Genomic DNA, 13,436 nt, shown 5'->3' on the forward strand with positions numbered 1-13,436 from the left:
TATTATTTACAGTAACTGGTTGCAACTGGGAACACAAAGATGAGAAAAAAACCAGACCTTCTGTTTGGACTTATGTTGTGGTTGATATTTTACTTACTAATGCTATGTCGTGACGTTTAAGGATGGAGACATCTGTAGATAGTAGTACAATGCAGCTCGATTCTTTTTCTGTTCATGAAATAAGTTTTATTATACAAATGTTATTTACTCCTATTTTAATCGTATAATCGTTTCAAGAATTGGTTTTGTTAGCTTTATAATGTATACTTTTACGTATAACAATTTAATCCTGTATATATCATGACAAATTTTACGACTACTTTAACACGTATTGTGTTACATACTCGTAAAATGGTTTTCTTATGACAAAATCTGGCAAATTTTAACAATTTTGTTCAGTATTTAAAGGAATTTCGAATATAAAATATAAACGTACCTTCTTAAAAACACATTGAAAATAACTTTAGTTTTTATTAGTACGAGTAGAATAAATATTTAATGGTGCCTCAATATTCTATTCTAATTGATACAGATCTTGCACACTAACGATGAAGTGATTTGCCCACTGTCATGTTTCCGTTGAATGCAAACTTTATTTAGATTTATAATTACCCGATAGTCTGATATTCAGATGGAGGCCAATTTTAGGATCATGTTAAAATTGATACTAACGGAAACAATTAACACCATCCAACAACATTGTCGGTTACGCTTTCACAGCTTAACTGTTTGGTTTACCATTTTTTGACCAACGTTATATACGTTCATAAAATTTTCACCGAAATAGTAAATTAGTCGTGGGTTCTGGAAATTTCTAATGTAAGTTATAAGGTATTTTTTATGTGTATACCTAAATTAGTTTAAACTATGAATAAAGAGGCATGAAGAAAACCCTAAACAATTACCAATAACAAACATGGAATGAAACTTGAACTTTACATTTAGATTACTTTTGACGTGTCATTAAATTCTCATGTTATATTTTGAAATCAAAATTGATTGCAGACATCACGGATAAAAGTAATTAGAAATCTTTTAATCGGACTTAAGATTAACTTTGAATCAATCAATGAACATTCATTGTAATACGTAGATAACCTAGATTAGATACGTATTAGTTAGTATATAATGATCGAGTTAAAACCAATTTCCATACTGACGTGTAAGATTTTTGACAATTATGAAGTTGTTGGTAGTTGGTTTGGTCCTCGCCTTAGCTGCGGCTAGCTATGCTGAAGTCAGTTCTATTGAAGAACTCAGTGTTTTCAACTACCACAGCAGGGTAGGAATTCGGGAAGCAGCTAGGATCAAGAAGCTAGAAGAAGACACCGCCACTTTAGATCAGAGAATTATCGGAGGTTCAATTACCGACATCTCCTCTGTTCCGTATCAGGTAAGATGTTATTTAGTTTACGTAATTGTTTTAATTATAAATAAGAGTAGGATTTGCGCAGAAATATGAATAATGAGACCAAATTTAATTGAGCAATTGTAAGTCGATCCGCTTAAGTTTCGGTCCAACACATCAAAAATTTAGTTGAGAGGGACTAATAGTCATGAAAGTCACTTCCTTAACAAAATCTTTTACTAAGCAACAAAGAAGAAATACTTTTATCTTACGCGATTATTGAACAAATATGGACTTTACCGTTGTGTTGGATCCATATATATTTATTCAGAGTGCACTCTGTCATAAACTGATACAACATGCTACAAAACGATTTACTTTACAGGTCGGATTAGTAATTCAAATCCTCTGGATCTTAACGTCAGTATGTGGTGGTTCGCTTATCAGTAGTAACCGTGTTGTCACTGCAGCCCATTGCTATAGCGATGGCACTATCACCGCTCAGAGTTTCACTGCAGTTCTTGGATCCAACACTCTGTTCTCTGGTGGCGTCCGTATCGTGACCAACGATATAGCTGTTCATCCCCAGTGGAATCCTGATACCGCTGCCAATGATATTGCTGTGCTTCGGATTAGCAGCGTTACCTTTAACAGTAAATATTTTCAATATTATAAAACCTGGTTTTTATAAAATTATTGGTTGCAGTGTTGGTGTAACTGTAGATTGTGATGCTGATCTAAGTGTGCTGTCCTTACAAACAAACTAAAGTATTTGCAAACCCTTCTAAGGCCACATTTGAAATACCAAAATTCTGAAAAAAATATTGACAAAAAGGCAGAACACATAAAAATGCCTAAAAAAAAGTCTCGTAGATCCAATTTAGAGAACTTAATAAATTTGTAAAAGTGATAGACTTTTAATAGTGATTAAAAACATATATCAGATTGAAGACGCGGTAGCAGTGGATAAGGATAGGAAAGCACATTGTAAATTGTGTGTAGCAAATCAATTAAATAAATTATATAAATATCCATCTTAGGCGGAACCCAGGCTCCGAAGAACGTGCAACTGGAACCTCTTGGGAGAGAGATGGCAAAAAAATTGGAGTATATAATATTTGAATATGTGAAAACAAGAATTAATATTTCAGATGTGATCCAACCAATTGCTTTGCCCAGCGGTGCCGAGGTTAGCAATCTTTTCGTCGACGAAGTTGCACTTGCATCAGGATTCGGAATTACATCTGACGGTAAGTCACAGCTATTATCAACAACAATTAAAAAAAAGCTTTATACTTACATTCTTTTAAACAATTAAGTCATTATTATTAGACATGCCAGTTTGAAAGGCCGTGGAAGAAATTTAAATGTAATGAGTTTATGATAACTCGCTTAATAAAGTCGTCTATAGTTCTAAGACCTTAATCCTATTCGAACCATTATTTTTTATTAAAAATAAAAGAAACCATAGTGAAAAGCTAGTGCTCCATAAAAAAGATCACCATTTTATTGCATTGTCCAGAAACAAATTTAAATGTGTATTGCAGGAGGTAGCATCGGTGTGACCCAGCGCCTCAGCTCTGTCGATCTGACCGTGATAACAAACGCCGCCTGTGCCGCAGTGTTCGGACCTTTCGTACACTCTTCCAATGTCTGCACCAGTGGTGTTGGAGGCATCAGTACATGCTCTGGTGATTCTGGCGGTCCCCTAGCTGCTCTTAGTGGCGGCAGAAGAGTTTTGGTGAGTATAATTTCTCTGTCTGGAAAGTCTCTAATATTCTAAGGATCTAAATCAAATGTGATAAAGCCACCGATTGATCTTGTTATTAGCAAAATGCTTTCATGATTGATTATTATGATACTCGTATATTGATAACTAGGTAGGTACCTATACATACACGTACTATTATTGTGGGCTAATCGGATTAACATATTTTTTTATACAGATACATTTCACGGTGTTGAACAAAATCGTCAGGTGTAACACAATCCTAGCTGAAGTTGTACTGCATCTCATTTCTGTCGTATGGATATTTTCAAGTGATTTTTCTTTTATTTTCAGATCGGTGTGACTTCCTATGGAGCTGCCGCTGGATGCTCGCTTGGCTTCCCCGCGGCTTTCGCCCGTGTCACATCATACGTGTCTTGGGTCCAAGCTCAATAATTTCAAAATAAGTATTAAAGTTGTAGTTTAAACTTTTTGAAGCCATTTCTGAAAAGTTAACCCACCTGGAGCTTTGGCGAACTCCAGGTTCTTTCCCGCCAAAGTGCAACTGAAACGAACATCGAAAGGTATAGTGAATTTAATAAAAACAAGTTAATAATTTAAGTTTTGTTTTCTTAAATATTGTGCCCTGAAGTAAGAAGAGAATACCTACAACAACTATCTTACTATAATTTGATGATTTCAAAAGGCAAACGTGGACTACACAAGTTGTACAATCTCCTTAAAATTGCTGAGTCATTGTAAAATAGTAATAATAAGTAGTGTACAAAGTACTTTGACTGGCTCAAAAAGTACCCATCTTGCTTAGGTGGTACTAACAAACTTAATTTCGATTTATTTATAAATCCATATAGGTATTTCTTAGAAATCAATTCGGAAGGAAAAGAAATTATTAAAAGAAAGCGCAAAATCTTGGGATTCACATTAACCACACAACCAAAGAAACGGGAATTAACCTCTTTTTTAATGCATTTCAAGCCTTAACAGTAAGACCTACCTACATCCTTCTGCGAGCTGGTTTTGCGTGTGGTAGGAACTCAAGGGGCGTATAATGACTCTTTGCTATTATAAAGACTTTTTACCGCTTTTACTACTGAAATGATTTCCTTTGCTCTCCCTTCGAGCAGAAAAGTGCCTTTGAGCTTGTTTTAATGGTTTATTTTTTAATTGTCTCAAATGTGTTTATGAATAAAGTGGAGGGGTCTTATTTCGGTTGTAGGTACATGTTTTCTGTCCGTACTTTCAAAATTCTTAAAAAACTATTTAAGTATTTACCGTCCCTTATTGGTATTAAATATTAATAAATAGTAGGCTCACGCCTGTGCCTGTGTTATAATGAAATAATCCGTTTATTTCTGTTCCCGCGGGAACGGCAAATTCTCTCTTATTCACCTCTAGACTTAAAGAATCAACATGCCTAAATTTCATATCTATTCATATGATAGGTTTGGCCTGTGTCAGTCTGTGATCGATCACTTTTTGTCCTCTTTTATATCTTACTAGCTGTGCCCGCGACTTTGTCCGCGTGGAATAGTTATTTTGGGCATCATTAAAGCCCTCAAGAATGAATAATTCTCCCCGTTTTTTTCAAATATTCAATTATTTCTTTGCTCCTTATAGTTGCAGCGTGTTATACTTATAGCTTATATCATTTCGCGATAAATGGTCTATTCAACGCAAAAAGAATTTTTCAATTCGAACCAGTAGTTCTTCAGATAAGCACGTTCAAACAAACAAACTCTTCAGCTTTATAATATTAGTATAGATAAGGTTTCTTTATATAAGTACTCTGTTCTTCATTTTTATAAATAGACAACAGTATTCGTTATATAGCATATCTGAGGCCAGTTAACCCTAAAGTAACTTGATCATAGAGATTGAAAGAAAACGGCGTCTAAAATAGAATACATTTTTTATGTGCAAATCGCTACAAAAACGTAGAGGATAAAAGATTCCTTAGACCGCGTAATCAGACAGTTTCCCGATGTAAGGTGGTCGTATCCCTGTCGTACTTGTTTCGATTGTGGGAATGAGAGACGATAGAAGTGCAACGATTTTATTTTTAACTAGCTTTCCGCCCGCGGCTTCGCCCACGTGTAATTCGGTTATATATAGCGTTTTTTAATGATCTCGACAGTACAGACAGTTGAAGTATAGTAGTTAGGAGTTGAAAGAAAATTCTTACGAAGTTATACGTACATGTGAGGCTATTAGGTTGACCTGATAATAAAAAGTAAATCTCATTAACGTTAAGAATTTAGGTGAAAATGGATGCGGACAAATTTCGTAGCTGTTTGTATGGGTAGTGTTAACACAAAATAGGGATTTAAAGGCGTGATGTTATTAATGTTATGCATGTATGTACATAATTATGTATGTTATTATGTATGTTAAAGAGACGACTGAAAGTTGTCATACAAAGTCTTTTTTTTAAGGATGGGAAATCATCAAATGACCTCTCCCGCTCTGGGTGGAACGGAAGGGAGTGTCAGACTTTTACTGACTAAAACCCACCTCGTTCCTTCAGTTGCCCTTTGCGTTCCGGGGCCACGGTATCTCGTTAGAACTTTCCCGCAGCCCCGGCTCAGTTTATCCCGTTTCCCCCCCTTGGGGGTTGACATTTCAAAAATCCCTTCTTAGTGCTCACTTATGTTACTAAAGGAACCTCTGTTCAAAATCTCAGACTCCTATACCGAGCGGTTTCGGCTGTGCGTTAATAAATCAGTCACCCAATCGCACCCCCTAAATCACGATTGGAGGGTAGTTTGAAAAAACTTATAATGTCAAACATATTTACTTGCCTATGTACGTGTTCATGCCAAGTTTCAAGTTTATAAACCCAAGGAATAAGATTTTTATTAGAAACGTTTTTACCCCTTTTCCCCCCCTTGGGGGTTGAATTTCCAAAAATCCTTTCTTAGTGCTCCCCTACTTATCCCAAGGAACCTACATTCCAAATTTCAGCTGTCTACGACCAGTAGTTTCGACTGTGCGTTGTCTGTCAGTCAGTCACTCAGTAACGGAAGTTTTATATATATAGATTTAGGTAAATTTAGGTACTAAATTGAATAAAAATACAAATGATCACTCCTCTTGTCTTAATCCCGGTGACATCTTCACTTCTTTGGTGAGAACCCCGGGGTGCGTCTTTTGACCATGGCCCTGGACTGGGTAAGTTACACTTCCGTCTGACCTCTGCAACATTTGTGGGGAAACTAGCCCCATATTGGGTGACAGTATATGTTGCACTTGATGAATGTGTCTAAAGCGATGTGCCGGTAACCACACGGCACATCTCTTTGACCATGTCAACACGCCCAGCCACGGAAAGCCGAATGGCTATGCAATCGAACTCCAAAAAACCACACGGTGTCAACGCACACCGTATTTGTTCCGGGCTGTTTATTTATTACACTTCTTTTAAGTACATGAAGCGGTTGATCACCATGATTGACCTATCAACAAATTAAATACTTTTTAATAATAAATAAGCTGCAGTTTTGTTCCGTTAATATCATCTTTCGAACACATTTTCCGTTCATATTTTCTAATTATTTCATTTTAAATAAAAAATAAAATTAAACAATTCAACTCCATAGATCTCATGTCGGACAAAAGACTTAAGGAGAACACTGAATTTTCTACTCTTGTAACAAATCCACGTCAGGCCACTGGCGATAATCCAAGAGTTTGTGTTCCATCACAAGTGTGTCCTTACTATCTCACGCCGCACTACATTTTATTTAAGGAACTTTGTATTTGATAAGATAAGAAAGCATGTAAAATATCTGCCTACCCCTCCGGGAAAGAGGCGTGAGTTTATGTATGTATGTATGTATATCTGTCAATGTAGAGAGATTTAAGTTGAATGTAATAAACTCTAGATCGATTCGTTTCCTTGGTTTTAGCGGTTTCATCCTTATCTTAGGAGAAAGGTGCGGGTCGCTTTTTTGGCCATGATTCTGGATTGGATAAGTGGGTTTATACATGGAACAACTCCCATTAAATCGTCGCAATCGCAATATATGCAGAATCTATCCTATTTTAGATTTACCTTATGTATGGTAACAGCTGCACTAGATGAATGTGCCTATTCCTTTAGTCGTCTTTTTGATGTCATAATATCGGAATGACATGGAGTTGTCCTATTCTTAAGTGTCAAAAACCACACAGCACGTCAATAAAGTGCCCTGAATACCTTTTTTTTTTCTTTTTTTTTCTACTTATTTTATTGCTTCATCCACATTCTTCAGTGTTTAGAGTACCTATTCGATTTTATCAAAGTACGTTCGTTTTGGCTTTCCCTTTACAACATCCCATTCACACGACAATCCAAACACAATTTTCTAGGAAACTTAACATCCCAGAATGAGATAAATGGAACTTAATAGTTAAATAGTAAAGCAAAACTGTTTTGTTTTCAAAAGCAGTGAGAATGATGTTAACTCGTAACAATATCAGTTAATTATTGGATGAAATTGTTTGGCGCAGATAATTTGCATTCATATTATTGCGGTTGATTTTAGTTAATTAATTTCATGATGATTCAAATATTTAAAAAGTACTACATTAACATATAATTTGTAAAGTGCTGCAATATATATGGCTACATACATACATATGGTCACGTCTATATCCCTTGCGGGGTAGACAGAGCCAACAGTCTTGAAAAGACTGAATGGCCACGTTCAGCTATTTGGCTTAATGATAGAATTGAGATTCAAATAGTGACAGGTTGCTAGCCCATCGCCTAAAATAGAATCCCAAGTTTGCAAACCTATCCCTTAGTCGCCTTTTACGATATCCATGGGAAAGAGATGGAGTAGTTCTATTCTTTTTGTATTGGTGCCGGGAACCACACGGCTTTTATATGGCTTTTGGTGTATAATCTGATAATAGATAATTGAAAAGTAAGGAGATGAAGTCTACTATCTCATACGCATTACACGGCACAGTGCATTCAACGTTGGAATATACATTTCTAATATATGGAAAACCATATGAACCTTTTTGTATTTTATTGTAATATTTCTGCACGAAAAACAAGCTTTCGAAAAGAATAAATGCGACAATATTTTTCATATGAAATGCAGCAAAAAATATTTTTTGCAAATACATAAATCATGCACCAAATTTTTCACAAAAGTTAGTTACCATACCATTTCTTTATCTGGACAGCTACCACATTCATAAAAAATCTATTTATTAAAAGTTTTTTTTTAACATTACCTAATACAAACCAAATTTTGTTTAATTTTTATCTGTTTTAAGATATAAATATTTAGAAATAAATATGTTATATTAGTAAGTACTTGCTTAATCGATTTTTTTTAAACTCATAGTAAGGTATCAAATAGTATAAATAAAAATAATTTTGCTATGATCAGGCATCAGACTATTGATTCGTATTAGTAGTTTATAAGCTACATCATCACAGAGGCCCGGGAGCTTAAATAGCGATCAAAAGATATACAAAACTACATCAGTTTATAAATTTCTAAATACAACGTAAGTACTGTGCCGTGTGGTTCCCGGCACCAATACAAAAAAGAATAGGACCACTCCATCTCTTTCCCATGGATGTCGTAAAAGGCGACTAAGGGATAGGCTTACAAACTTGAGATTCTTTTTTTAGGCGATAGGCTAGCAACTTGTCACTATTCGAATCTCAATTCTATCTTAAAGCCAAATAGCTGAACGTGGCCTATCAGTCCGCTCAGGACTGTTGGCTCTGTCTACCCCGCAAGGGATATAGACGTGATTATATGTATGTATGTATGTATGTACGTAAGTACTTGACCAATTGGAAAAGTAGAAAGAAAAACTTCAATGCAATAATAATTTATTCAACAACTCATCCTAACTCAAAATGAAATGTTGAGCGGTACACGATCCCAACTAGTATTGTCAACTATTTCCGAAAAATAAAGCGCTAAAAACGCGCTACATTTTCAAGAAACTCGAGATTTGCGCTTTTATAGTAATAACACCAAAATCGTCTTCTTTTTAACCGACTTGTGTCGGATATATAAGGAGGTTTTCTAACTAAAAACCTCCAAAATTCCATAATAATATTGATTGTTATTAATTTTTGATTAATTGAAATTAATAACAAGGAAAAGCGTTAGATTACTGAAAAAATGAACGCTAGACGCTTTGCTCAAAACAATGCTAGATTTCGCGCCATAAGCATAAAGTTAGCAACACTGATCCCGACTAAACTCTTCGCAACGGCCACCAACTCTGCACTCGTCTCGCAATCACTGCAGCATTTTATTACTTTTCCATTTCCACTGGGGTTTCAATTTCCTTTCTCATAATTAATAGCCTTTCAGTCGCTTGACGTTTTCTATTCCCGCAACAGAACTAGTGATCAATTTGTGTATCATCCGCCGCATTGGGTTAACTTTGAGGCGAGTTTTCAATCAGTTGTTGAGATAATATTGTTGTTTTACAAGTTTATTAACGGTGTATTTGTATAAACATAGTACAATAATCATAATAACACACATTGTCTTTACAGCAAAACAAATCAAATAAGTATCTATATTTTAGTAAAATAACGATATAATTTATAGTGTCTTAATTCCTAATCAAACGTTTGTACTTAGACTAAAGAAATTAACTTCACTTACGATTAGAAAAACAAATATAACGTGACCTTAATTCTGATTTATAAGTATACAAATATATATTATATTCCAAGAGACTTCCAATTTTCTTCATATTTTTATATAACAAAAACAAATGGAACAATTCTGCCTACACCCTTTGAAGATACCAACATTACAATGTCAAAAAGAAATACTTCTAAGGACACGTCGTTATAATATGGAGCACGTAATTTTTAACGAACACAACTTGCATATTATCAATAATGGCTACATTTCAGAATATTGAACATCAACTTCTTAATGAGGGCAAGGAAATTTGTACATGAGTGGAGGAACTTAAGAATCGTGTAAAGTTCCGGCGTCATTAAAAGTTTGGACTCTGAGATTTGTGCCAACACTAATTAGCCAGACACTTCTGGAACGAGGTATAATTTAAAAAAATTAAACATGTTGTCTCTTTCTTTGTCTATGTATATGTTAAAATATACTCTCAGTTTTGGGTGGGAATAAATAAATGCAGGTTGACTAAAGATATATGAAAAGTGTGAAAGGGTTGTCAAAGGGTAAGCCCAAGACTAACGTACTTTGATCAAATCGGAGTTGTTGTGGCAAAAGGTCAGGTTGAGAATACTTTAAGCCGTGTTCACAAGCCCAAAAAGAAAGTAGCTCCATAGCTAATTGGGAACTATTTATATGATCCACTCATATCTTTCTAGGGGCTACTTTCTTGTTGTACACTTCTAAACCGAAAAGAGTGAAAAATGTGAAAAGATGTTTTCTCTGCCTACCCCGGACACTGTGCAGTAATTTGCCAAGATTCACTCGACAGTCGACACTAGCCTTCTGAATGTATGTATGTAGTGTGTTTTTGGTCTTTAGTCATGTCTGAATATATCTAGGTATCATTATATGAAGCTGTAAGTTATGTTAGTTAACATTGATCAAAATTTTGTGACAGATATAAACTTCTTACCACATTTAAGTGAAAGGCTTAACCTTTCACTTCTGGCTGCCCTGTTAGAGATAAAGATGTGTGGTGTATATTTTATTTATTTTAACAGATGTCACAAATGTAGATTCTGATTGAGGTATACCTAAGTTATTATATTATTATTACTGAAATGAAGTCCGAAGTCTATTTCAAACTTTAAATGAGCAATGAGCCTCTCCGGGACAACTTATTCATTTAAAGAGACAGATGACAACTTTGTTTCGTTAAAAACTACAGAAAAATCTAAAAGCTTCAATCCCATATTTTTACATTACATTTTCGAACTATAGTTTTTTTAATCCCTTAAATCATTATGGTGTATTATAAGCCAAGGTATACAATAAAAGCTTTAAATGTATGAAGAATTTTAATTAACTTTATACTTACATTACCTTTATCCATACTTCTTAAAATTTCAATGCGAAAGTTTAAATACCTGCATGATACGTACGCAATCTCAACTAAACAACTAATTATTGTGATGAAATTTTGTATGAGTAAAGTAAATTATTAAACGTAAGCTAATTTAAGTAAGGAATTTCCACTAGCGGTTTGGGGTGTTCATTGTCTGTCAATCAGTAACAGAAGAGTTAAGGTATAGATTACTACAATAAATATCAAACTATTATTACGGTTACCTAATAGGTACATCACGCGCGTTGCTTTAGTCTTGACATATATAATACTCGTAGCAATTAATATGAAGCTCGTTAACTATATGACAAGTTAATTAGTATACATCTAAGACCATTACGTTTTACATCAAAGAGGTTCGAAATATACACGTGACATGATTCTTTTACTTCACTTCTTCAATAAACACAATAATACTCCTTGTTAGTACCGTGTGGTTTCCGGCAAATTACAATTGGACCACTCCCCTCTTTCCCATGGATGTAGTAAAAGGCGACTCAGGGATAGGCTAATAAACTTGCCTAAAGCGGATATGAATCTGCACAGTGGCACTTTTGTTTTACCCATAAGGTACTTTATAACTAATGCCACAGTTCCTTTATTGTTTGCAGGCTGACTGGAAAACATCCCTTCATGGGATAAGTCCGCCATTACAATTGATTAATTCTTTTAAAACAATATTCTATTTCTTGTATCTGTGTAAATTTCTGTGTAATGAAGATATTAAAAACAAATTATAGGTAATTAAATTGTATTACAATATTTTAGTACTTTAGTTATTAGCAAGTAATGTTTAGTAGACGCCGTATCCGCCTTTTACTGGCTATATCAGATAAATGTAGTAAAGATTTATTTTACTTATTAATAAATTTCATAAAAATGTTGCGGTATTGAAATTTATTTAAATGTATGCCGTGTGGTTACTTTAGTTAGAATAAATAGGACTTCTTTATCTCTTTTCCATGGATGCGACAAAGGGATATGCTAATTATGTTGGGATTCTTCTTTTAGGCGATGAGCTAGCAATCTGTTACTATTTTAATCTCAATTCTATCACTAAACCATAAAGCTTAACGAGGCCTTTCAGTCTTTGTGAGACTGTTTATTTTGTCAACCCCGTAAGGGATAAAGATGTCATTATATGAATGTATGTAAATTCATTTTATACCCTCCATATTGTATAGTCAGAATGAGTGGAATATCAGGGTAGATTTTTTCGATTTGAACCGACACTCGCGAAGTTTCAATTAGAGCAGAGAACCGATTAATCCGGATTTGCTCACCAAAGGACATTGCCAACATTTTTACGGATTTCGCAGACCTTGTTATTTGGTTTTTTTAATTTTACGAGTATGTGCTGCCTTATAAAGGAACGTTCACGTGGCGTTGGCGTATCGATTGCTCGGTGTCAGTCTTTGGCTACGATAAGAAATGGGTAAGTACCTAATAACTTTGTCCCGCTTAATCTCCGTGAACAAGGGAAGTTTTCTGTTTGACCCAATGGTTGACTGGTAGAAAATCTTTGTATTGAGAAGGCAACTTATGTAATTTGTATTGTAATCTTTATTGCTTCTTGTGTTCAGCAAAGTGTATATGTGTTATGAATAATGATTATCTAGGCCACGGGAATTTATCTAAGTAAAGCTGAAGATCTTTCCATATATTGTATAACAAGCTAAATATCAATTTTAGGATTCCATAATTTCGCCACAAACCGTCGAGTTAATTGACTAGGAACGTATTACTTTGATTTACAACCCTTTATAATAAGTTTTCCCCCGCAGAGTTGCCGCAGCCCAATTTAAATCTTAACTTTTAGTTAAACTTCGCCATATCTTCTCTGGAGATTTAGATTACGAAATAATTGAAGTAGCTGCCGCACAAACTCCGTCAAACATACATTGTATGTTGGAATTATATTAAAAGTGGTACTTACCAGCTTTGACACTTTAACGTATTACGATATTGGATATAGCAATTTAAGATGTGGAAACTTTTTAAGGGAGCCCTAATCTACCATTTGAAATCAAGTTGAATACGTTAATAGAGAATATTAATTATTAAACAACATTTTTTATTTATGTGCTTTTACAATTTTGCCAGTAAAACTAAAGATTGATTTATAACGAAAGGAAGATATGAAAATTTCTAATTTTTTTTAGAAGGAAACCAAAGCAAATAAAATCGTTTGAAAATAGAACAATTCCAGAATAAGACCGCTTAAAAAAGGTCGCCGGAGTCAGAAGTTTCCACTAAATTCTTAACTTGGCCAACAAATCCGCAGATAGCCGTGTTTTATATGGGTCAGGTCCGAGCACTCGTCTGATAAGTGTCGCTTCCACG

General features: G+C 34.7%; 1 protein-coding gene across 1 annotated transcript; it reads left to right on the forward strand.

The window, feature by feature from the left end:
- The first annotated feature begins 1,138 nt into the window (after positions 1 to 1,138).
- On the forward strand, positions 1,139 to 3,677 carry LOC106138061 (brachyurin). Its single transcript, XM_013339078.2, has 5 exons — positions 1,139 to 1,393; positions 1,734 to 2,001; positions 2,500 to 2,598; positions 2,896 to 3,089; positions 3,411 to 3,677. The coding sequence occupies exons 1-5, from the start codon at positions 1,181 to 1,183 to the stop codon at positions 3,510 to 3,512; spliced, it is 876 nt and encodes a 291-aa protein (XP_013194532.2). The 5' UTR covers positions 1,139 to 1,180; the 3' UTR covers positions 3,513 to 3,677.
- Positions 3,678 to 13,436: the final 9,759 nt, after the last annotated feature.

The sequence above is a fragment of the Amyelois transitella genome, chromosome 15, assembly GCF_032362555.1.
Source record: "Amyelois transitella isolate CPQ chromosome 15, ilAmyTran1.1, whole genome shotgun sequence".
In the NCBI taxonomy this organism is placed as follows: domain Eukaryota; kingdom Metazoa; phylum Arthropoda; class Insecta; order Lepidoptera; family Pyralidae; genus Amyelois; species Amyelois transitella.